Raw genomic sequence first — 26,709 nt, 5'->3', positions numbered from 1 at the left:
GAACACATGAAGTGCTCTTGGTCACCTAGTTTGAAAAGCATCTGATAAATAAAAAAATTTGAGCTTCCTGACCCAAATGTTTATAATATAAATAGACAGAAAGTGATATAGGTACCAACTAATAAGACTGACAGTTTCTATTAGCGAATGTGACCTGAAACACTGTGGGAGGAAAAGAAGGCCTCTGTATGTGGCACTAGTGAGGTTGCACTTCAAGTACATCCTTTCAGTAAAAGCCCCAAAACACTTAAGATTTCATCTAACCACCCGCCACCATCCACCTCCACCTTCTGTTGGAGGTGTTGAATAATGGCTATGATGTGATTAGGATCATTTTTGATGGCAACTTGCTCACTGGATTTATTAAAAAAGAGCAAACCACAAAATCTTAACAACCATGATTATTCATGCCTCAAGTAATAATCTAAATAATCTATTATGAGTCAGTTTTGCAAAATGGCATGTCACACTTCTTTCATTTCCTTACTAGGTGATAAAATAACTTTTGAGGTTCAATACAGTTCTTGTGCCAAAGCTCTTATTACATGTGCCAACTGCCTGTAATTACATATCACCAATCCTGGGACCCTTCTCAAACTTAATGTAAATCCTAATGGCTTGTGTGAGAGAAATAAGTGATGTGGATTACAAATGTAATCTAGAATCTAGGCTTGGAAGCCTTTCCCTTGTAGCTAAGTGAGGCAGGATGTTCAAATTATAATTGAATATAATTCTACCAATTGTACAGTGGCCACCTGTAGAATAGTCTGTCATGTGAGCATAATCAGTGGTTCCACAAAAACAAAAAAAAAGCACCCCTTTTGTGGGATTAAATGTGCTCTGATGTAGGTTATATTCATTGTATAGTTGTATGCCAATTGTCTGTTCTCAGTATCCACCTCTATTTCAATAGATCAACAAAGCTAAAACACGTTTCCACCCAAGAGATGTTTGCTACTCAAAGAGCTTTAATCTCTGTAGTCAAATGTTCTCTGAGAACATTTGCAAGGAGCTACTAACAATTATTATTTTATTTTATTTTGCTACTAAATATCTTTTTAGCATGAAGCTATTTCAAAAGTTGAAGTGCTTAGAAATGAGTGTCACAGAACAGTTAGGAAAATGGTGGGAAATTTTACTCCTTACATGTATTCTGTTACTTAAGGTGCATCCTTCTCCCTATAGTCGTGATAGGAAAATATGCAAAAGCAATCATGGGGTAAGGACTTCCTGTTGCTATCCTGTGGAGTTAATGAATTTGAGATAGAGCTCCTACTCTTTTCAGATTGCTCCAACAATTAAATAATCATGAACAAATAGAGAAATTGTAATTATTTACATGGCACTGAGCTGATATTCAGTTAGAAAGGATTAATGGGTTTTTGAAAAATATACTGCTTTTAATTTAAAGAATTTGAGAGCAAACATGGTTGTTAGTATGCTCAGATCTGAATAAATATCCTTGTCATATTTATTTCTGATATCTTTCCCTTCAGAATTGTTCATGTGTTCTTCTGTTGTCAATATTACTGTGGCACAGTAGCTAAAATTATGCAGAATTTAACAAGAGTAGAACAACATTCACTTCTAATATGTTTTCACTGTGCTGTCCCAGTCATGCTCAAGAACACTATCTCCTTAATCAGTCAAATCCAATCAAAGAATTTGAGTACTTGTCTAGAGTTTGAAACAGATTTACATCTGTGTTCAGTTAGAATATTTTGTATTACACTGACCCTTATGTTTGGAAAATGAATAAAGCTTAAAGTAAACTTTCCAGGGAAATTTCAGGGTGGGAAGCAATAGTCCAAGTACAACCACTGTAGGAGAAGTGTAGTGGTAGTTTCCACTTGTTTGTGAGCAGGCTTTTTTTTCCCCGTTGTTGCTGGTAATTTTGAAAATGGAGATATTTTTGTACCTGTAACTCAAACTGCCTTGGAGCTGTTATTAAACACTACTGTGTTTCTTTTGAGGTTATTTTCTTCTCTTGAATCTTGCAAACTTTTATGTGCAAAGTAAATGTAATGACCTTTGGTGCTTTCCAGTTCTGTTACTTGTTCTTAAATGGTTGTGATCGCATCAGGCAGTTGTGTTTTTAAGGCTCCTTTAAGTAACAGAAAACCAGCAGAGTATTGAACGTTTGGATAAAAAAAGAGTTTAAGAATTATGGAAAAGTTAACTTAGTGGAAGAGTCCAAATCTCAAGGGTTTTTTTGCTGTGAACTGGTGGAATAGTTTGTAGGCCGCTTTTTCTTTTTTGGCCCCTGGGCTGAGTCATTTCCTAATAATGTGGTCTGTGTCACAGTAAGACCTGGCTCTTCCCATCACTGTGAACTGTCTGCCACTCCTGCCTTCATAAGGTGACAGCAGCAGCAAACCACAGAGCTTAGACATGGACTGGGACAGCGCATGCTGTCCATGTACCACACCATAAAAAAATAAAAGTTTTGTCTCATATCTAAATAAACAAAAGATTGTGGTTTTGTACTGAAAAAAAAAAAAAAAGGAAAAATACTTCCTCATTTAAAAAAAAAAAAAAAAGTTACTTTTCTTTTGTTGTCCTCAGTATAATTTTTAAAGAAAAGAATTGGTGAAGTTGACCTTTGCTTGTACCTACAATTTGCATTTTAAGATCTTGCCCTAAATCCAGCATGCTTGAGAAAGTGGGGATAAGTATGCAGCATTGCTGTAATCCTCGGTGAGCTAAAACTAGCATCTTTTTCTACTTTGGTGTGCATCAAAACAAGGGAAAATCTTGGCAATACAATGTATGTCCTCTACCCGGAAATAATCTAACAAAAGAGCGTGAGATAAAAAGGTAGAAAATTGAAAGCAATTGTGCAGTGCTTATCATGTTTCTGATCCAAGACAAAACGTCTTTGAGTTTTCCTCACACTTGAGTTATGAATTGAACTCATAGCAGGAGTTATTTATAATTGCTGAAGTTTCATACAGTTACTGTAGGTGAGAAATGAAAAGGGCAATACTAACCACAAAGCTTCTATGGGGAGGTGTAAACTGGACTTTGAAATTCTTTTAATTCTTCTCTGTTATTCAACATGATAGAAAAAATCCTTGAGAGAGCCACATATTGTTTGTGTTTTGAAACTTAATTCATTGCTTACTCAATTCTGCATCAGCAGAGAATTTTTTTGGTTGCAGATACCTTGGGGCGTATGTACCTAATATTATACACAGCATTCTTTAAGGATCCAGGATGGATGTGATATGTGGGTTGGAATGTGCAACTTCTGTACAGAAAATGTGGCTGATTTGATCTTCATTGAAAACTTTTTTCATTCATGGAAACACAGAATTATTCAGGGTAGAATGGATGCCGGGAATTATCTGGTCCGGCCTCCTCAAAACCACATCAGCAATGAGGTCATTCCAGGTTATCGAGGGCTTTATCTAGTCATAGATTTAAAAACTCCAAAGATGGAAACTGTGTAACTTGGGAAAGATGTAGTACTTCAGTGACAGTCATTTGCTTTTTAATAAGAAAAGTATTTGATGTGTTTTAATTCATTTATTTTAACCACAAAAAATAGAGGAAAAAATGTCAGTGTCTGTGTGTGTGTACTTCATAAATATCTATTTAAGAAACTCCAGCTATATATCTGCACTAATGTGTATCTGTACAATGTTAGTGTAGCATTCAGTGCTATCAGCTGATCTACTGGGCAACTTTATTGGGTATTTTTTCTGTTGAACTAAACCTTTTCCCTTAATTTCAAAAGAATCCTAGTGACTCGAGATAAAATTGTCTCCTCCTTTTGGTTCATATTATATCCCTTCTATTTGGTTTAAAGCTTTCTCATTTTATTATCATTTGCAAGAATACCAGTATCTACCAGTATCTACCAGTATCAAACAGGAAGTTCTATCTCTACTGACAGATTATTTGCTAATTTGAAGCAATTTCTGGTTGCCCTCTTTTTAGTCTTCATATGTTTGACAGGTTCATGGATATACCTAAATTTTAGAAGGTATGGCCATGTAAGTTGAATGAGATGTTACAGTGCTAATTGTTGTGCAAATTGAGAGCAGAATACTAGCTCATGCAATTTATTATATTTGTTCACTAAGGCAAGACTTGTATGCCTTTAAAAAAAAAAAAAAAAAAAAAAAACACAAAAAATCCAACTTCATTAAAAGGAAATAATTTATGTTACTATCTTTACAACTGAACTTTGATTTCTGGGGAAGTGCATTAGTAGAAAAAGATTCCATGGTTAGTTAATGGAAATATAAATGACCTTTGCTTACATTTTATAGGACTTAAAGTATAGCAAATTATGATTTCAGGTAAAATAATTACAAAGTCCTGCAATTGAATCACACATCTGTTACTGATTTTTTTGCTTAATAAAGATAATTTTTCCTTTTTTCCTTCTTTTTTCTGAGTAACAGCAAGCATGGTGACAAAGAAAAATTGTATGCACGATTTTCTCCTGTATTTGACTTAGTCGAACTTACACATTCACATAATGATAAAATGATTGAGGTTGGGAGACTCTGGAGGTCTTGTCCAGCCTCCCTTGCTCAAGTAGGGCCACCTAGAGAAGGCTGTGTATGCAGTTGAATATCTCCGGGGAAGGAGGCTTCACAACTTCTCTGAGCAGCCTGACATACTTATTCACTGTTCACATTTCACTAGTAAAATAAAGAAATACAAATCTTATGCAAAAGTGCCTCTAATGTTCAGAGGGAACCTTCTCTGTTTATTTTGAACCCACTGGCACCTAAACGCAACAGAAAAGAGCCTGACTCTGTCCAATTTTCATTCTTCCATCAAGTTTTTGTATACACTGATCAAACTCCATCCTTTCCCTAGCCACGTGCCTTTTCTTTTCAAGCTGAAAAGTTCTAGCTCACTTAGATTTTGCATTTTCCTTTGTTTAACTAAGGAGTTTCTTTTCTGCCCATTTCTTCAACCTGTTGAGAATCCCCCTGAATGGTATCACGACCATCTTGGGGTTATCAAACACTCATCCCAGTTTTATATCATCAGCAATCTCTAAGCGCATATTCTGTCCCCTGATCTGGATCATTAATAAAGATGTTAAACAGGATTGGACTCCGTATTGAACCCTGGGGTTCACCGCTAGATTCAGTCATCTAGATCAACTATACCATTGATCACATCTCTGTGAGTCTGACACTTTTCAGTTGACATCACTATGCATGCATCTAGACCATACTTTATGTATGTACTGTAACTGATAGAAGCTCTGGGCTTCAAGTTGTTCATTTAGTACATCAGCCAAAGTAAAGTAAAATATGCATAACCATTTAGTGTATGATTGAGGGATCTACACTCATTCATCTTAATCCTGTATCTCAACTATCTTAAAGATAATTCCAAAATCAGATTTCATTCTTGACTCAAAACGTTAGGTCTCTACGTGGTTCTTCGTTTACGCTCTTTGTTACTTACCTTTTCTACTTCATAATCTGGAGCATAATATAAATTCTTCATCCTAGAAGAATCCCAGTCCTGGGTTTTTCAAATCTTCTTACAGACTTCTGATTAATCTTGAAACTGTTTCTCTTTAATGTCACAAAGTTCTATTCTGTTTTCTCATTGATTCTTACTTCTTGCCAATAGCTTCTCAAGCCTTTACCCCCCATAACTGTTATCTTTTGATGTGCTTATCTTCTTATTCTCTGGGAACTGGAGATGTGTCTTGCTCTTTTTCTGTATCGCTTTCAATCAGTGGAGACTGCAAGGATTGTTACTGCCTCACTGGTTGCTCAATGAAGTCAAACACCATGGTTGCTTTGTGGTTTTTTTTTCTCCCCTTTTTTATTTCCTGACTAGTTCCTTTCATCCAATGCATGTGTCCTGTCAGTATTCCTCCTATTTTTTTTTTTTTTTTTTCATACAACATTTTGGGCATAGAGGCTTTTAAGAAGCTTCAAAATTGTTTGTCAGTTTGCTAAGCCAAGATTCTGTATTAAAGGTCAAAAGACAACAAAAGTACTTTCATAAAGGAGAGAATGTCAGCTTCAGCTATTCAGAGAAGGGCTAACCAGACAGTTATTATCCCCCAAAAACTAGGAGAGAAAAAGTGAGAGCAGCCCTATGGCCTGAGATTACATTAAGCAGTTGCATACATCTGTTGTGTAAAGAAATTGGTGTAAACTAAAACTCATTTAATATTTTTCAAATGATATGTATTCCTTGTTTGATGCCTGTCTATTGCTAATAGACTTCTTAGATGTCATAACTTGGGAGTGTTTTCATTTTTTACCAAGTTGTCTCAGGCCATTTGGATTTTATCCAATATCTTGAGCTTGCTTTGTAGTTGATGTAGAGAGTCAATAGAGTTCAGGGGTTACCTCTGGGAGCTACTTCAGAGAGTCAAAAAAAAAAAAGCATATGTATATCTTACTTAATTGCACAACAAGTCTAAGAAAAACTAAGCTAATAAACTCTGCTTTTTAATCAAATCCCTACAATTATATGAAATTAATGTGTTTTATCATGTGGATTTAATAGATGTGTGGTAAGTTCTCATTGTGACACCTTTCAAGAATTGCTATAGAGTAAGGACAAACATACACAGTAATAGAAGAGATTACTTTCGAAGTTTGAGTTGGAGGATTACAAGTAGTTATTGTACTGATACATATACATAATATCTCTTTATTAGGCAAGAGATACAGATACAGATTTGTCTTTACGTGCTCTTTAAAGTGAATTTTGGAAGTTTAAAAACTAATTACGTAAATATATCGTGGCCTACTGGCACAAATTTGTAATCTTTATCTGATGGAATAAGTTGTGATTTTATAAATAGGAGATAGATGATGGTTTGATTAAGTGTTTAATAGGTAATTGCATTGAATTTCATCAGTTATTTTTCATACAAGATAACAGTTCCATAGCTTTTTTTTTTTTTTTTTTTTTTTTTTTTTTAATTTTGTCAGAAACAGTATAACAGTATATTCAATCATTGTAATTTGTCCTTTAGAGGAAGACTGTCCTGTTGAGTGTAGTAAACATACTTGTTTGAAGGCACTGGAAATAATTTTCTTTGATGGAGAACTTGTTGGCTGTTCTTATATTGTGTTACAAGGATTCAGCAAGCTAAGTTGAACTAATAGTAGTAAAATCTGTTTTGCCTTCAGAGCTCATGGTTATTCTTACAGCACTTTAGATAAACCCTACAGAGTAATTAGTAAGGGACAGAACAGTAGTTGCCTTTCCCAATTACTAAGACAAACTGTGAAATCAATATCCTAATAATTAAAGTCAGAGAGGGGATGTTTTGTTTCCAACAGTTAAGATTTATGGGAATGAAGGAGTGAATGAAATAGTACATAGAAATCAACAGAGGAATGATTGAAATAGTTGCCTACTTAATTGTTGAACTTCCTATTCAAATAATGAATACGACTGCATGAAAAATTGCACAGCATGCTAACCTAATATTAACATTGCTTTATCATCTGCACGTTCTTTGTTCTGTTTATTTTGTATGTAGGGTTTTATGAAAGTCTTTAATTGAATAATCAATCATGGTTTTTTTGTGTTTTTTTCTGTTTGTTTTTTTTTTTTTGTTTTTTTTTTTTTTTATCTGAGAACCTTCTGTGTTCATAAAATTGTGGCCCTGCTTTGGAAATGAATCAAGGTTGCGCTGCTAGAGGCTATTGTGCCTTAGATGTTGGTCTCATTTGTTGCACATAGTAACAATGTGGGGAATCTTAGGAAGACAAAGAGGGTCTCGGGATATGAGAAGTTAAATATGACACTGAAGAAGTTCATTCTATTTCCAGTATAAATGTTTGTGCAATTCTATGCAATTTGCTTAGCTTGTCTTTACCACATGGCTCGTCATCTTAGTAGTCTGATATATGCGCTCCATAACTTTCGAAGTGTCAAACAATGTTAAAAATATTCATAAATGAACTGGTTTGAAGTGGTAGATGAATAAATGTGACATTCATGCAGGGGAGATGGGAGAGGCAAATCATTTGATTTTGGTATCAAATTGATCTTTTGAAATTAATTGATTATTTTATAATATTGGTTTCTCTGTAGCTCCATTTCTTCTTTGGTAGCAGACTGTTAAGGTTTTTTTACCTCCAAAAGTAAGCTAAAAACAGAAAGCCGTTCTCTGATGCTTTGTGATCAGAGGAGCTGGAGAGAAATGAGTTTTATACCCAGTGAAACTATGCAGCTATCAAATAATTTCTCATCATAAATCAGTGCAGAAATGCAACTGAATATCTAACACATTCAATCATAATGATAATTACATATTGAACAGCATCTCCCCAGTGAATTCTGATCTTTATATGCATGGAATGAGATAGAGAGCTCTTTGCTAAAAGTGAAGTACTAAATATATTGTTTCACTCCACTGACTGAAAGAGAATAAAGTTGTATGCAAAATTAATTTTGAGATTTCTTACCTTCTGAGTTCTTAAGCTTGCAAAAGTAACGTTCTTTTAATATACAGTTTTAGCATGATTCTTTAGATTTTGTTAAAAGTAACACAAGAAATTCCATGTCCAACTACATCATCAGAGTTTGCACATTAACTTTTAGTGTCAAGTTTTGTTCTTTTTTGTTGTTGTTGTTTGTTTGTTTTAACCACAGAATAACCTTGAAAAAGCAGGAATTCTAAGTTCTATTTTATTCTAGTGACCCTTCTTTATCTCATCTTTATCACAGCATCTTTGCTCTGCACTAGCTACTGATATACACCCTCAACGCTTTATCCTCTGTATTATGACTGTAATTCTTTCTTTACCTGTTTTGGAGTCTGAGGTTTTATGCCTCATGATAAGCACTTTTCCTATTCTAATACCATAAAATTCAGCAGCCAAAAGCATTTGGTGGTTTACACTGGGTGGATGCAGAATCTGTGGCGTGCAATTGTTACAGTTACACACATCTTCTTTTCAACAGCCTTGAATAACATTATTAGCATTTTTATAATACCTAATTTTGATCTTCTTACTGAAACACTGGAAGTGAAGATATTACTTTAAGATTTTGTTCAGAAGTCTTGAACAGATTCTATATGAATCTGCACCATGTATTTGTATTAAGTCATTTGTCCCCAAGTGTTTTCAGGGTTAAGACTGTAAACACTTTATAATCATTCTATTACAATTTCTCTAAGTGTTTTTAATTAAGTCAGAAATGATGAATGTTGAGTTTTCAACAAAAGCAAAGTTTAATTAAGACCAAGCTCAAGGACAGAGCAGTGAATTTTGACTGTTTCTTGCTTTAATTTGATGTGTGGCAATAGAATTTTTTATGGTGTTCTTAGAATTAGTACATACTGTCTATCAAGCACAGAAATAATAGATACTATATGTGAGAATGTGAGATATTACTGCAGTGATAATCATTGGTAGTATCTGCTAATGAATTTGTGAAACAATTATTGTTAATACAAGTTCAGCTCAAGTCTGCAGAAAACACCCCTGAGGTACAGATTGATCTTTTGGACAGTAGTGTCACTAATATTATCTGAGCTTTCTTGGAATACCTGTAATATTCAAATGTGCTGTAAGATTCAAACCAAAGTTGTAAGCTTTCTGACTTGTCTCTGTCTTCTGCTTCAGTGTTTGGCTTCTCAGAATGGAGATTCCCAGTGAGATACTACAAAGTACTGTTTAGAAATAAATGGAAAAAAATGTTTATTTGCTACCAAATCATTGACATCACAGTGTAGTCAGTGGGAGCAGAACAGATTATGAAGGATAGTTCTCAATACCACTAAGAAATGTCTAGATTGCTGGAAAGCATCTAGGTGTTTTGTAGTTTCATATATTTAAATTTTACATTAAGAAATTGTTTGAACTTAAGAAATTTAAACAACAACAACAAAAATGCTTTTATTGAAGAACTTGATGTTTGCTGATTTCTGAATGCTTTATTTCTAGTAGTTCTTGTTATGTGAAACTTTAATCATAGAACTATAGAATGACTTGGGTTGGAAGGGACCTTTAAGACCATCTAGTTCCAAACCCCTGCTGTGGGCAGGGATGCCACCCAGCAGCTCAGGCTGCCCAGGGACCATCCAACCTGGCCTTGAATGCCTCCAGGGATGGGGCATCCACAGTGTGTGCCAGTGCCTCACCACCCTTTGAGTAAATAATCTCCCTTCTTTTAGTTTGAAGCCTCCACACTATCACACTCTGAAAAAAGTTGATCTTTCCCTACTGTTTATAAGCTCCCCTCAAGTTTTGGAAGGCTACAATGAGGTCTCCCATGAGCCTTCTCCTCCCCAAACTGAAAAATCCCAGCTCCCTCAGCCTGTCTTCATAGGAGAGGTACTCTTGCTTCACATTAATACATAAAAGCTTCATATTTTCTTTTTTTGAAGATAAATGTGAGAGATCAAAACCTTTGAGCACATGAGAGCAAATACTCTATTTTAACATTTCCCACCTGGTTGGCATGATAGCTTTGAAGCGTGCATAAGGCAGCATGATGCTATATGAACACCTTTAGGCATCCAGAAAAAAATGCCTGTACATCTGAATACAAGATTATTTTTTCTGTTCTCTCTAGTGAAGCTGATCATAATTTTTGTTCATCCAACAGGGGTTGTTCAGAACTTTGTCGTATACCCATGGTGGAATACAAACTTGACAGTGAAGGCACCCCATGTGAGTATAAAACCCCTTTCAGAAGAAATACCACTTGGCATCGGGTGCCGACTCCCGCTGGGCAGCCTCTCTCTCGTGCCTCTCCAATCCTAGGAACATCTGACAGACTGCAGTGCCAGCAGCTTCTCCAGCAGGCTCAGACAGCCATTCCTCGCAGCACTTCTTTTGATAGAAAACTGCCAGATGGTGCAAGGTAGTATACCTTTAATGACTGTCATTTTCCTAATATGCCTTAAATATCTCTGTTCTCTAGAATTTTAGTGTACTTGATTTTAAACACCTTCCGAACATTCATTTTATTTTGGTGAGTTTCAACAATAATTCTGTGGTTGAATGAGAGGGAATTGATTTTAGTTCATTCTATATAAAACAAGTGATGTTGTTTGTGATGAGAGTGTACTGTAAGAGAATCCTACTGATGAGGATGCCTACGTTTCCTTTTAGTCCCAAATCAATAAAATGGGAAACTCTAATTACTTTTTGATCTTAACAATGTCCTGTCCTCCACCTTTTGGGATCCTATTTAAGCAAATAATGAGTGTAAATAAAATGAACCCATCGTTTTAAAAATGAACGATTTAATCTCATTACCACACTATTTGCATAGTTTCAAAGGATTGTGTAACTCATTACTAGTCCTTATGCTTTGCCTTGCTTTTAATTAAACAAAGCAGAGCTTGTGATTTGAATATGTGATGTATGTTAGATGATGGGATGGTGTCTTTAAATCTTAGTTCTGTTCTAATTTAGTTGTAGTCGTAAGAAAACAATTTCTTTTCAAAAATTATAAATAGATCTTCAGTTATTTAGGCAAACTGTAGGTCTTGTACTCTCTGTCCCTTATTGTTTTCATTATTTCTGCTTATGTCCTTTTCACTGGAGTGAAAATGTTGGGAATAGCTTAATTTATATAAAACTATAAAGTACAATTCTTGTACAGCTTTAAAATTTCTGGCTGAAGTCATTAAATGCTGTTATTGCTGTATTGTTTACCTTATTAGTAGAAGAGTTCTAATGTCTCATTACAGAATTTTTTGGTAAAATAAGGAAAAAATACATTGAATGTCCTCAAATACATCAGGTTTGATGGGTATTTGTTAAGCATACTAAATGTGAATGAATAGGAAAAGATTGAAAGGTTCCTGAAATGCTACTCATCTCCAAAAAATGTTCACAAACATAAATTTCAATTCTTACTCTCCATAAAGCACATAAAAAGCTCAGAATACGGAGGCTCTCTCTTCTCATGAAGAAATTTCTAAATTACTTAAACAAATCAAGTGCACTGCGTGAGAGCTGTTCTGGGGAAGACATGATTCAGAGTATAAATAAAGAAAAGGGAGATAAATGATCAGTTGTGATGTATGGGTCCTGAAACATGAACTGTTCCTAATTGGCAAGGTCTTTTCCACATAGGAAGAGGCATGGTTAATAGCTTGACAGAGAGATGTGCTTAAAACACGAGTTTGAAGTAAGGTTGATTAGTACTTAAAGTCTTGTAAATGTGAAAATTTGTACTCAGACTAGAAAAATGATGAAGAGTTTTTAGAGGGTTGGAGCTGCAATGACATTTTAGTCAAACTGAAGAGCAGGGAAAAGTAGGTTGATAAAAGAAGGAAATTATCACAGATGATCTGAGAATGAACTAACATTGAAGTCTGTGATAAAGGGGCTCTTTTTAGAGATAAAAAGAGGAAGAAACAACAGAAATGTTTGTAGATACAGCAAAAGGCTTTGAAAGGCTAGATATAGCAAAAGACATCAGCAGGTACAGTTTAAGAACTGAGACGTGTGTCAAGTTAGGTGCCCAGAATGAAATTACAAACTGGGAGCTGAACACCTGTACTCCAAGATCTCCTCCTGGGGAGAGTTCTTTGAGAAGGCAATTTAAATGTTTTTGTGTTCAGGAAGGTTTTTCCTGTAATTTGTCCTTGAGAAATACACGGATATGTTTGAAATCTACCTCTTTTACAATTTGCCTAATTATGTGACAGCTTTGTCCAATTAGTGCCTAGAAGTGAAGCTTCAGTTGGACTCACTTTCTGGCTTTTCACACCCAGAAGATTCTGTGTACTTTAGTCTTTGAGTCACAGTGGTAGATGAGCATGTTCTTTCACCTGGAGTCCAGAATCTGTTCCAACTATCAGACAGATGCAACTGTTCTGTGAAGGAACTGTGTGAGGCATCCACAGAATAAATCATGTTGCCACTTTTTGTGTAGCAGACTAATAAGTAGACACTTGTCTGGGAAATAGGTTTGAGGTCTAGATTTTTGTCTCTATACACCAGTATCTCAGTTTTGAGGACAATGTCCTAAATATTAGTTTGAAGGCTAGACATGGATGGGATGATAAATTGCCATTTCTTTAAAGCTGGTTCATTTAAGCTGTGCAAGAAGTGCCACATTCATGGCAATAAGAAGAAAGAACACACAACTGATACTCAGCTGTAGCTCACAGAATAATTTTCTTGATTGTGAAAGGCTCAGTCCTGTCAGTGCCTATCAGAATAGGATATGGTGAAGAGTTAGACACTCAACCATCTATGTGGTTATCATATGTGTGTTTGATGGTTAGACAAAATATAATAGTAAATGTCTTTGAAATTTTCAAGTTGAACTGTGAAGTTGCTTATTGAACTTCATGTTCTTGGCGCTTAAATCTAAAACAACCTTTTTCCAAGTGTTCCCTGAGTATATAAATTCATTCCTACATATAGTCTTGAAAAAACAACAAGAACTGAGATAAGGTAGCTGAGTGAAATTGCAGTTACGGATTGATACTCACAGAAGTGAAGAGTTGGAGGGTAATCAAAAACAAATTTCAGCATTGCATTTCAGCTGCTCAGAAAGGCAGAGGTTCCTATGCATGAATTTAAAGGTCTAATCCATCTGTTCTGATTTGTGAGTAATCCAAGTTGTTTAGAAGAAGAAATGGAAATACTTGATTAATCATGAAATAAGTAGCATATTTCAAAAATTCTGATAAAGAGTGTACATTAAGGATACATATTTTATCTGCATTGTTTGTAAAAAAAGAATTTATAAAAAAAAAACAACTGAACAGTTCAAGTCTGAAAGTCTACAAATACTTCAGTGCACTGTTAATGACTCTAGTCAATATTGCAGAAGTTCTCCAAGCAACCAATCTTCCTCCAGTGACCCAGGTCCCAGTGGGAGCAGCCAATGGCGACAGCAAGTGGGATATGATGGGTATTGATTTTGTTTCATTTTTCTAATCTCCCATGCATCTTCTTTCCAAAACAGATTTTATTTGGATGTTGCATATTGTAAATTTCTCTGGGAAATCTATTAGTAAACTTTTAAGACTCTTGAGATTTACTGTATTTTAATCTGTATGCTGTTAAAATTTTACTCATGCTACTTAACTCTTTAGGAACAAACTGTTATTTTACAATTTTGGGTAAATAACAAAAAGTTCTTAGTTTTGCTTTCCCAGGAATGGGTCAGAAATCAGCTGGTAACTCAGAACTGAAACTATACAGTAATTTCTCCTCCTTCAGTTTAACTGGGGGAAGATTTAATTTTAAAATGATCATTGTAGTCTTGTAAGGTTTTATTTCCTACTGTTCTTGTTTCAGTGGCATCCATTCCCTATTGTCTTTCCTCAAAAGAGTAGCGGTATTTCTTCTCCTTTTAAGACCGTTGCAATATGTAGATGTCACGTTTGCATGCACTGGTGCTGAACGTTTTATAAATTAGTTATCTGTGAGTAAAAGACCAACATGCTGTTCAAGTTTTAAAAATATTGTGTGGAAAAATCTGTTCATTACTTGAAATGAATCACTTTGTTGTACAAATTTAACTGACAGTGCTTATAAAATGTTGGGATGAGGCAGCATTTAGATAGGATAATGAAAAAGATTTTGGAAACTATCTGTAAGAAGAAATGTAAATATTGAAAGCATCATCTTGACTGTGTGAAACATTCTTTTGGCATAGTTGTTTGTGCAGATATAGGTGCAATATCTTGGAGATTTTTCACTGAAATCTCTGATAGTTAAATAGGTGCAAATGTATTTATTTATTATTTATTACTGTATATGCACAAAAATCTCTCTGGTGTTATTTTACCAGGACAGAGATTACTAACTGTGACTTTATTTTCGTTATGTGGCCTTGTGAAATAATATAATTTATGCAAGTTTTACAGTAGAATTTGTACTTCAGATCGAAATATTTGTAGAATTTCATACAGATCTAATTCTGACATGAGTGCAGACATCCATAGTGTTATGTAAAAATGAAGTAGCAAATTTTACAAAATATAAAGCAATTGATCAAGCAAATGTGTTCTGAGTGTGAAACCTTGCAAAAATACTCTTATTTTCTCCAGGGCTTAGTTTATTAAGCAGTTAAGTATGCATTACCATAGTTATCCCCTGCAAAACCCTTTGCTCCAAGAATGCATTTGTTTTTAAAGCTCAAAGTCATCATGGTTTGTTCACACTTAAGACTTAAGTGTGCTGTTGAGAAAATTGTATGTAAATACATCTATTCAGTGTTTGGAAATGTCACTATACTTGCTTGGTGGGAGAAATAATGACTGCTTAAACAAACCACTTTACAAAATATTTGCTTTGAAGAGTAGAAACTGTTGTTGTTTGTCATGTAAATGGTTTTCTAGAATAAAACCAAACGGCTTAATTTTCTGCTTATGTTAAAAGGTGCCAGTCCCCTTTGCTTCATGAACACCAAGGTTCAGGCTCACTGGAGATTGAAGGAGGCAGAGAACGAGATGAAAGTTTGGAAGGATCTAGACATTCTGGTAATAACAAATACCACATCTCAAAAACAAATGTTCTTTGTTCTTTCTACTGTACTACTCGCTGAAGTGCAGCCACCTTCTGATGTAACAGTTTGATACCCAAAAAGTGGTGATATGACAGCGAAAACTGAAGTTGTTACAGACAATCTAGTAGAATATGGTGTGGGATATCTAGATATCCAATGAACTGCTCTGGTACTTTAGAAAGCATCATGAATGATGGAAAAGTGGTTGAATTTCACTTAAAAGCTAGATTTTAATAATTCTGCAAAGTTGCACATCTTTGATTCCAAACAGTGTGCAGGTTTGAAACCTGATGCTAAGCCATGTGCTCTTTTCTTTGTGCAGTATACTCATCTTTTTAACATTCAGAAATTAAAACACAATTATTTATGGCAGAAACCAAGTGGCATGCACCATCGACCAAAATCCTCGGCTCCTACAAAGACCGGGCTTTACAAAAAGATGGCAGCGGCAAGGAGTCACCAAATAAACTTTCACATGTAAGTCTTTACCTCAGTGTCATTCAAAACTCCAATAAATAAATAAATAAAAGGGGGTGGGGATGGATTGGGAAGGAATCCAATCTTGGATTAAAGAAACACACATTAAAATTATGGTTGGGTAATTTATAAACAGCTCTTGAATGAGAGATGAATTGGGCATGCTTGACTTGATTGTAAACTACATACCCCAAGAGGGCTTGAGTCTGGGACACTTACTAATATAGGCTACGCTCTGCTGTTTGTTTACAGACTCGTTCGTACTGGCTTGTTTAATATGTGAAGTATTTCTTGTATGAAACAAGAAAATTGTCATGATGCATATAATACACATGTACTATATTCACCAGTAAGCAATGTATACGTGCAGTTTCTATGTTGGGGATGCTGAAAAGATTTCAGGTCTCCTAGTTCAGAGGTTTGTCCTCAGTAATGGCAAAATCATCAATGAATGAATCTAATTATATGCCCAGTCTTCGTCTTCCATTGTCTTTTGTGCTTGACACATGAGAAACTTGTTACATAGTAGGAATTATACGCTATTTGTAGACTCACACTGGTCAGAATCTAAGGCCATGTTCTCATATTATATACTTTGATTCCTTCTGAAAATCTAGCCCGATATTTCTCAAAAAAGTACTATCAAAAGCAGAATCATGCTGACCCATTATGTGCAAAAATACTTTCTGTGCCTTAAGCCTAAGTTTACATGAAGCTGGAGTCAGTATATACAACAATTATATAGACACAGTACTGATCCCAAAATTAATGCTGAGTTTGCTAAAATCCATTCCGATTTTTAAGCTACCGACAGCTCTCAAGTTTTATGATGGGCTCCTGAACAGAAAATTCGATGGTGGACTTACATTTGTGTTTCATTTGTGTAATGCACATAATAAAGAACTGCACTGTACTAAATAGGAACCAATAAAGATGGTTGTTACAAGATAATACAATTTACTTGTTATATGCTGTAAAACAGAAAAAATGGTCATCACCTTGCAAAGGAACCTTAACATTCTTCTGTGCACCCCCTTTTTATTCAACTCAGTTTGCCATATAACTGCCAGCTATGGGATAGCCAGTGAAATTCACACTGTAAACATACAAGAGCTCTGTAGAACATTTAAGCGTCTATCCTGTTTGGTTGTTGGTTGTTTTTTTGTTGTTGTTGTTTATTTGTTTTTTTGTTTTAAATCAGATTTATGTAGGGGAAAAAAAGTGAGACAAATCTTACCTAATACCCTCAAGCTCTTTTTTTTCTTTTTTTGGCCTTGGATGATTATCGTATTCCTCCTGATTTTACTCTTTTTTTATGAATCTTACTCCACGACATAATATTCAGAAACAAGTTAGAATTAGGGTCACACTGAGCTTTTATACAAAAATTTCTCATGGCTCAAGGAAATGGATAAAACAATCCTGAGCTGTGGTGAACTTCCAACTGTTCAAAATGTCTGAATCAATAGATGTTGTCCAGATACTTAGCTGCTTGCAGAGTCAGGGGTGCCTAAGCATTTACATTCAATGACATACAGGAACTCTTTGGGAGGGTTCATGTATTCTGTGTCTTCTGAGGCTGATTTAATGACTTTGCCCTTTTCTTTTTCTGTTCCTTTCCACTTTGGTTCCATTTCACATTTACAATAGAAAGAGACGTGCCTTTTTGCCGGACACTTCACAGAGTAGCTCCTTGGAAAAACTGCTCATTTGTATATTTGTCAGTTGTTCTATTGGTTTTAAGGTCACAGCCATTTCATAAGGGTTATTATAAATACAAATATAACCCTTACTTTTTTTGAAAAAATAATTTTCTCAAATTTTGAGGCACATTAATTCCCATATGGAACAGGAATGTTATTTTTGGAGTCTGTCTTTTCAAACTGCTTTTACAGTTACAGAGCAACAACTATGTTTATATACATCTCCTAGGAAGAAGAATTCATTAAAAAATGAAAGATAAAAAAAAAAAGAGTTAGTCTCCCTTCCAACTTATGTTCTACCTAATAGAAGCCCATCTGTCCTTATTCTGGCTATTCAAAGATAATACAAAGATAAAGTCAATCCAAGATTCTATAAAATCTCTTTGTAGAAAAACAAAACAAAGCATGAATACTTTATTGACACAAATGCGTGACATAATTCTTATACTTCAGTTGCCATACTTAGTTTGGAGGCCTATTACTTAAGTTACTTTCATCTGGTTCACATACATTGCACTTGGCTGGAGTTCAAGCAGCCATTGGATTTGATTCAATAAACAGTGTATTTCACCTGCAATGAGAAAAAGCCAAGGATAATTCATTCTCCAGTGTTCTTCAGACTTGCAGCAGAAATTGTTTATATAATTATGAATGCTTCTTGCTGTAGCAAATGCCTGTTTCAACTTTCCAGAAATTCAATTTTATGGATGTTAAGCAAGTCCTATAATCAAAAAATTCAAGTCTGATCTTATGATTTGCAATATAGGATGGAAGTAGTGTCTAGTATTAACTTTTATTTGCTGTCTCGTATTATCACCATGGTTGGAAAAGACCTCCTAAATTGTCTAGTGCAACTGTCCACCTACCACCAATATTTCCCCACTAAAGCACGTTCCTTACTACCACACCTAAATGTAGGACGATGACTCAGCTACCTCCTTGGGGAGTCCATTACAGCACCTGACCACTCTTTCTGTGAATAAATTTTTCCTAATACCCAACCTGAATCTCCCCCGGCACAACTTTAGGCCATTCCTTCTAATCCTATCCACATCAACCTCTAGTCTGTCTAGCCAATTGTGCAATTATTTAATGGAAACAAGTTGTGAAATTGTTTTTTCATATTTGTAGTTATAGCATGCTGTAAAAAATAATAATCTTTGAATGGCACAAATTCAGTAATTTGCATGAAAATTAAGAGTTTACCATTTAACTTGAGTTGGTTCTTTTTTGTTTGTTTTCCTCTTGCTGTTAAGATTGGAGATAAAAGCTGTTCAAGCCACTCAAGCAGCAATACCCTATCTAGCAATACATCCAGCAACAGTGATGAAAAACACTTTGGTTCTGGAGATCTTATGGATCCTGAGCTGCTTGGATTAACCTATATAAAAGGAGCTTCAACTGATAGTGGAATTGATACAGCTCCTTGTATGTCTGCTCCTCTTCTGGCTCCTCTGCATCTTGCTGGCAGCAGGTCTGGAGTGCATTGTCGTACTGAGCAATGGACTGAGTCTTCTGAAACTCCTGGGCTAGATGAGGATCCAGCTAAGATGTATGCTGTTCATAGCTATGCCTCTGCTATTTCTGCCAGTCATACGGCTGAAGGAAGTATGGGAGACCTCAGTGAAATCTCTTCTCATTCCAGGTATGTGTTTTATACGTCTTATAAATCTTATAAATCAGGGGTTTTGGTTTATAGATTGATGTTCAGAGATTTTTTGTTGTTGTTGTTGGAGTTATTTTCTTTGCTTTTCTTTGAAAATGTACCTAACTGATACTGATTTTTGTTTTATTCAAATACCCGTGTGAGGAATTATAGTATTTTTCAGGCAATTCTTGATGAGTCTTCTTAAGGAGCATGACTAGTCCTGCTTCCAGATCTGATCAGGAATTTGTGTATAGCTTTATACAAATTGCTTAGATTTTCAAAGCTGGGAAACATCTGATTAGAAATGAAGTGGTATGATAAACTGAATTCTTCATTTTTATTTGTTTTCTTAGTATTTGTGAAGCTCATTCTCACAGTGTATTTCTAGGATATGTTTTGACACTGATTTCACTTATATTTGAGAATTCACCATGTACTATTATTGAGAAGTTTACTGAAATTTATTGGACTTAATCTTTGACAAACCCATGATATTCTACCTATGATCATCTGAGAGCTAAAATGTTGGAAAACCCACAATTTTACTTTCATTTGTAAAGAAGGAAACCTAAGATGCTTTCATACTTTGCATTATTCTTGTGAATTGAAAGTTAGTCTTTCCTCATCTTTCTTGGTTACAAGGATTAGAGCAGGTCCAAACACTTCAGTCATGTCATTTTGACATCGGCTTTCCTTAATATATTTTTTTTTTTCCCCTAAAGCTTACTTCCCTTCAAACTTATTTAGTACTGGACAAGAAATTACATCAGATGATCATAGAGTCACAAGGTTGGAAAGGACATACAAGGTCATCTAGTCCAACCGTCCTCCCATTACCATTAGTACCACAAGCTACTAAACCATATCTTGTAGCTCCTCATCCAGACAATAAATGATGTTGAAGTAATCAAAGTAATTAAAATTGGCAATTTTTACATAAAGTGATTGCATACAATCAACCCTAATTTACCTATTGTGACATATACTTTATGCTTTTGTATCTTGTGCTGTATTTCTAGCTGTGTTTTCACTCTTCTTTTTGTTACTAATGGAATGTGTGCACGGTACATCTGTTAAAAGGAAACCGTGAAAGTACTCTTTTTAGCTGGTTGCCTTTGTCTCCCTTTTCCCACTTTATGATGACTTTGAACTTGAGACTTTGGTCTATATGTGGAAGTTTTTTACTCTGTGAAGTAGTTGAAGGAAATTGTTCTTTCCATCTCGTCTTTCTGTTCTCAATGTCAATTAGGACAGGAAAATAACAAAATAATATTCTCGTGTCTTCATATGTTTGACTGAATTAGTCTTCTATGCTTACTATGAATGTTAGTATTTTTCTTTATAACTTATGGAAGATAGTTTTGACTGATATTATAGTTTTGATGTGAAAAGTAAATACATTCACACTAAGCTTTCACCACAACCGTGGTAATGTAGAAGCTCCACATTTACTCTACTTTGTATGTGTTGAAATTTAGATTTACAGATTAGGAAGAAATATGCTCTTTTTCTGTGACTTCATCATAGAGGGCTGTAATCAATATGCGTTTTCATCACTTGTGTTGGCTGCATTCATAATTAAGATTTCATGCAGCTATTAAGTATTATGCTGCTCTCTTATTTGGAGCAAACATGCCATAGATTACTCTAAAAAACGATTGAAAAACATATGGATTTATATAGATTTTAAGTGAGTTTACTCAGACATTTACAAAGATGCAATTATCACTGAGGTGACAACTCATGTTAGGAATGACCAATTCTACTTTGCAGTAGCAATGTTCTGCTTCTAATCTGTGTACCAAATCCTTTCACCACAAGACAATCTCAGACTTACATTATGTGACCTGACCGTATTATTTAAACTTTTCTTCTATGTCTTTCAAATTATCCCAGAGTGATAAATGATTTTACAGTTTGTTTCAAAAGCTGACATCACCTTTATAGCACCTGCAGGCTTATATTAGTTTTTTAAACTCTCGTTATATAACTGTGATGTTGCAATACTGTAATGTTCAAACAGGAACAAGAAAGTTACTATTTTAGTGCTATCTACTGCCACATCCCATGTATATTTTCAGCTGGTCTGACACTGAGTTTTTAATTGTTCATAATTTGCAGTGATGAAGCTCTAGCCTAAATGAGGCATTTACTCAAAATTAGTTTATAAATGTTAAACAGTGTGCGTGTTCTACAATGGCTAAACAGTATAAAACTGAAATAAAAACCCACAGAGTAGTGGATAGTCATAGATCTATAAATAAAAAATTTCCTTATTAAAGTTGAATTTATTGAATAAAAAAACATAATGATTCTGTGGCTCTATGATGATTCTATGAATAAATTAAGTTCAATTGGACATCAATTGGTTTGATTCTCTAACATGATCAGATAAAGAGCCCCCTGAAAAAACTGTCTGGGAATTAAGCCTGATGCGTGAAACACTATTTCAAACTACAGGGTTGACTTGAGCTGTGCACAACACCGTGTCTTGTAGCTGTGTTGTTAATGGCTTTCTCTCTCTTATTTTATATTAAGTACACACATGAATTATCAAATTCCTTTAGGTTACTGTAGCTGAAACAGCTCCGTTGCCTTTAGGCTTTTTCGCACTCATAGACCATCAGTATCGTTCGGGTGCTGAGAATATATGGTACTTATTCCAACCATTGCTTTGAACTCATTTAAAAGCAAGTTTCTAAGAGTATTTCATTTCTTAGAAAAAATATCCTGTTATTTAAAATATACAGAATGAAGTTGGATACTCAGTTTTTCTGGAGTTTAGTTACATAGAGAAATCTAAAATACTCTCAATAGTGTCCTTGCTGTCAGTCCAATATATTTTTTACATTATGCTTCAATGCTTGCTTCACCTTTAGACTTTAGTTTTCCATTGCTGAATTATTCTGATTATGCCTTTACATATATGTCTTTATATAATTTCTGTTTATTTTTGCAAACATAACAAGCATGAAAGCAACCATACTTCTTTTAACATCACCTCCATTATTGTCTTCCTCATAAAACTCCTGATCTTGTTTCTGCATTTGTGGGGAAGAAGAGAGATGATTGAAGCTTCTTCCATATCAAATAGTTTAATCAGATCTAATGACATCTAATGCACAGTGCATGTGCTTTGCTTGCATTTGATTCAGCAACGTCTTCTTGTCCCTTGTGAGTGAATCCTGTGCTATGTTAATAGGTAGGACTGTGTTTGGTATTTGCAAATCAGCAATGAAAGTTAGGAGCTGTTGCTTTGGTTTCCAGTCTAATACTCTTGGTTTGTGAATGTGTTGGTTACTTCACCTGCAAGATGAAAAGAACAACTTCATTCTTCAAGGAAGCGTTTGAGTTAGTTCATTTTGAATCATTTTGAGAGTCGTCAGAGGCTGTTATTTGTAATAAGAAAGACTATTAAAATCATCCAGAGAATGGTACTGAATGAAAGACCGAATTTAAACTGGCATTAACTTGAAAAATCAAAGTGAAAGGGAAAAGACATAGAATTCTTACACTTAGAGTAGTATTTGGGGTAATTCCCTATATAGTATTTTTGCATAAATTGAATTATACTATGAATAATGTGTGTGTGTGTGTGTGTGTATTTACTGAAAAAAGCACATACAAATCCCTGTTTTTTTATTAAGCTTGTGTCTTTAGTTTTGGCTCACATCCTGGTTTGTGTTTGCATTTCAGCAAGTTAATTTGGATATTACTTGTTTTAAAAGCTCATTATTATTTTATTGTCATCAAAGACCTTTATTATATATACATATTTATAAACAATACTCAGAAAATTACTGATGCTGCTCCCTTGATTTTCACTTAAGAAGAAGTTAACACTGAGAATTATATCTGAATATATGGGGAAGAATTTTTCATTTGCTGGTTTTTTGTAACAGAATTTGCTTTTGCTTTTGTATGTTTCCTTTGCTTTTCCAGTGGGTCACATCATTCTGGAAGCCCATCAACACATTGCTCTAAAAAGAGTGGCTCCCTAGATACCTCCAAAGTCTATATAGTGTCGCAGAGTAGTAGTCAACAGATTTCTGGGTCAGTTTCGAAACCGTACCACAGACAAGGAGCAGTGAGTAAATACGTCATTGGGTGGAAGAAATCCGAAGGAAGTCCTACACCTGAAGAATCTGAAATTTCTGAATGCCACGAGTAAGAATTCTTTCAACTATGTTTGGGGCAGAAAGGCAAAGGAAATATATTTTAAAATAGGATAGAAAGATGAAAAATTATGGATTCTATTTCACATTCAAATGTTTGGTTTATTCCTGTGCTTTTATGTATGTCCTTTTTAAATCTCTGGGAAACAGCTGGGAAGCCACAGTTTTATGTCTAAAGGCCTTTTCAAGAAATGTTTGGAAACATTAGAGTTATTTGAAAATAGCTTACTTCTTAATGTTTCTGTATTAAACCTTCCTACCTTGTTGCATACTCTGTCAACAAATTCATTAGAGATTGAGAAAGATGACTATAAATTGAGCACAAGTATATGTGGATAATTAGGAAAATCAATGCCATTTTGAGGTATTTGGGTGATTTTCATGTACTGCTTTTCTGACATATTTTAACAAATAGGTAGGAACTGGTGGATAGGACCTCACAAGACAAAGGTCAAGTTTGTGATCTCTGATGCTCGAGAGATTATGCACAACGTGCAGGCTTCATTAGAAGTGCATTGTTATTACTTTTTTAAACAAGTAACATTTAGACAAAGATACTCTTATCAGTTATAGTCAGCATCTGCACGTACAGCTTAATGTAGGAATAGCTCTTTCAGAATGTGTTACTTGTAGGTGAAAGGAAAACACTTGCATTCAAAAGAAAAGATGCAGTACTTCAAATAGAGATGAAACTTTCCAAGTACTGCAGCAATAATAACTAATATTTGAATCTACTATTAAAAACAAATGTTTAAATTTTTGTTACCTTCAGAATCATCTTGTCTGATAACCTCTTTGATTTCTTTCTGTGCATAACCTGTTTAGTTCTGTGTCTCAGTAAATCATATTCAGTCCTTCATATCTTGATAAATTTACAAGATGACACGCAGACCCTGATTTTCAAGTGCCTAATACAGGATTATTCTTTGTTTAATAGGAATGGGATATTTGCACATAGTACTTTATAATACGTGTGCATATTTATGAGATAAGAGCTTGATGTTATCTCTAACATTTCTAATTTTCAAAATCTAAAAATGCTACTGCTTTACTACCTTCCTGTCCTTGTTATTTACATTACTTTGTGTTATTGTACAGGTGATTTGTTTATTTGCTTACTTATTTATTTTAGGCTTTCAAATATTAAATTGTTCAGTCATAGTAGTACTTGCGTTTGAAAAATAATAGCTTCATTGATTCCTAGTTTTTGTATTTTGAAGTTAATGAACCCATGAAATATATATATATTTTTAAATTATAAATAGAACCCTTAAAACCAAATTGCATAATGAGGCATAGCATTTAGACTGAAGCCACAGCTATTCTGAAAAGCATCTTCAAGAGCTAGTTCCATTTATGAAATATTAATTGAATATGGCAGCACTTCTGATACCAGAAAACATTTTCAGGTTTTTCCCTGGTTTAGAGCACTTCTTCACCTCTTTCTTTCTAGGAAAGCTTTCTATACATCACAGAGAGGAAATATCCCTCTGAGGATAATTATGTTGAAATAAAATAACATCTCTAATTAGCAATGATGTTGGAAATCAGGTCAATTGCTGAATGTTGTGCCACTATAGGATATAATTCACTGAGAATTACACTTTACCATAGCAAAGCTTGTTTTCTCTCCGCTGAGGACAGAGTCACTGATTATGCTGCACTTGACAGTAAGTAATGGATTCAAATGCATGTTCTATGTGACTGCAGATCTCTGGTTCCTTAGATTGCATTTCAAAAGTAACTCTGCTAAAATTCTCTCCTTTCTCACTGGAAGGAGGGTGAAAAATCATAATTCAGCTTGACAGTCCTTTGTTGACTGTAAATACATTTTTATATACTGATAATTAAAGAAGACAGCTGTTTTATTTGTCTAAACAGCTGTATGAAATTGCCGATAATGAAACACACTTGGCACATGGCACAATTGATTATAAATATACTTCAAATGTTGCTGTTGATGACCATGGTAATTTTTTCAGTTTGGATAAAATACCACACTAAAAAATCTTGATTGTCATATTTGCTAAGTAATTAAAAAAAATATTTTGATTTGTGAGGAACTATTGAAAATGTTGATAACGAGTAAAACCCCAACAATAGAGAAATGCTGTGTGCGAAAAGGAGAGAGGCAAGTTGGGATAAACTAGCATTATGCTCTTTTTTTTTTCTTTTCTTTTTTCTATATTTTTTTTCCCCTTTCAGATCGTTCAGTGACTTAAGAATTTCATCTTGGACCCATAAAACCCACAAACGGTTTCATGTGAAATGTCTGGAACGTGTTCTAAATCAAAGCATGCTGTAGCAGGAGATAATTCTAACATGTTTTATTGTGTGCCTGAAAATAAATCCAAGAGCACTATTGCTTATTTTGCAATTGTTTCAACAGAGTATACGATGATATCGATGCTGTGTCTGCATCAAGTCCACTTCAAACTTCCGTGAGGAATGCCATTGTTGAAAGCCAGCAAGTGTTGTCCAAAGAAGATTTTCTGAAGTTGATGCTTCCAGAAAATATATCTGTGGAGGAGGGGAGAAGAAAGGTTAGCTACTTTATTTGTATGTAATTCAGACACAATGATGTTAGAAATGATCTTCTGGGATTCCAGAAATTTCTATAGGAAAGGCAACATCATTTTGTGTAAACTAAGTATATTCCTTGGGAATGCTTTAAATGCTGACCATAAATCCCAAAACATTGTCTCCCACACTATGAAAATGATACCTACTTCATGATAATGGATGAAATACAGCGTTTGTCTAAGTGTGACTCTGCTTAACTGTAAAGGTTGAGCAAGTTAATTATAATTTCAAAGGTTAAGAGTAACATTTTCATGGTTGGGTTGTTACATTTATTCACTTCAAATTATATTTAGGCAGAGGAATAAAAAGTAAGCCTTTTTTTCCCTGTCCTGTTCTACTCGGTACAGACAGTTCTGTTTGAATCACAGTTTTGCATAGGCAGTTGCTGGAAGTACTCAGAAGGCATAGTTGTTGGTGCTAGAGGAGTGCATAACTCTATACAGTATGAAGACAGTCAGGAATATTAAAAAGTTCACAGGAAGAGTATAGGGAATTTAGAATTTACTATGTTTCACGTATACATGATTCTCATTTTTGGGCTTAATTTGCAATAAAGCACAAAGCAATTGAATTACTTGAGTAACTGTCACACTTAGATATAAATTCAATGCCCTCTTAACCCCCAGTGTTCATACAGCGTGCTAAATAGCATAATCATCATGTCTGAACAAAA

The 26,709-nt window shown here is 34.7% G+C and overlaps 1 protein-coding gene across 5 annotated transcripts in view; it reads left to right on the top strand.

Annotated features, from left to right (window-relative positions):
• SIPA1L2 (signal induced proliferation associated 1 like 2) overlaps positions 1-26,709 on the top strand; it is a 129,029-nt gene that overhangs the window by 80,668 nt on the left and 21,652 nt on the right. For all 5 annotated transcript variants that reach the window (XM_072330964.1, XM_072330963.1, XM_072330962.1 and 2 more), the window contains exons 11-17: positions 10,573-10,830; positions 13,765-13,848; positions 15,324-15,424; positions 15,824-15,927; positions 18,887-19,275; positions 23,221-23,445; positions 25,843-25,996. In XM_072330964.1, coding sequence (XP_072187065.1) covers positions 10,573-10,830; positions 13,765-13,848; positions 15,324-15,424; positions 15,824-15,927; positions 18,887-19,275; positions 23,221-23,445; positions 25,843-25,996 — 1,315 coding nt within the window. The remainder of the gene's footprint in view (positions 1-10,572; positions 10,831-13,764; positions 13,849-15,323; positions 15,425-15,823; positions 15,928-18,886; positions 19,276-23,220; positions 23,446-25,842; positions 25,997-26,709) is intronic.

The sequence above is a fragment of the Excalfactoria chinensis genome, chromosome 3 (genome assembly GCF_039878825.1).
Source record: "Excalfactoria chinensis isolate bCotChi1 chromosome 3, bCotChi1.hap2, whole genome shotgun sequence".
NCBI classification, from domain to species: Eukaryota; Metazoa; Chordata; class Aves; order Galliformes; family Phasianidae; genus Excalfactoria; species Excalfactoria chinensis.
This window is presented reverse-complemented; position numbering and strand designations above follow the sequence as displayed.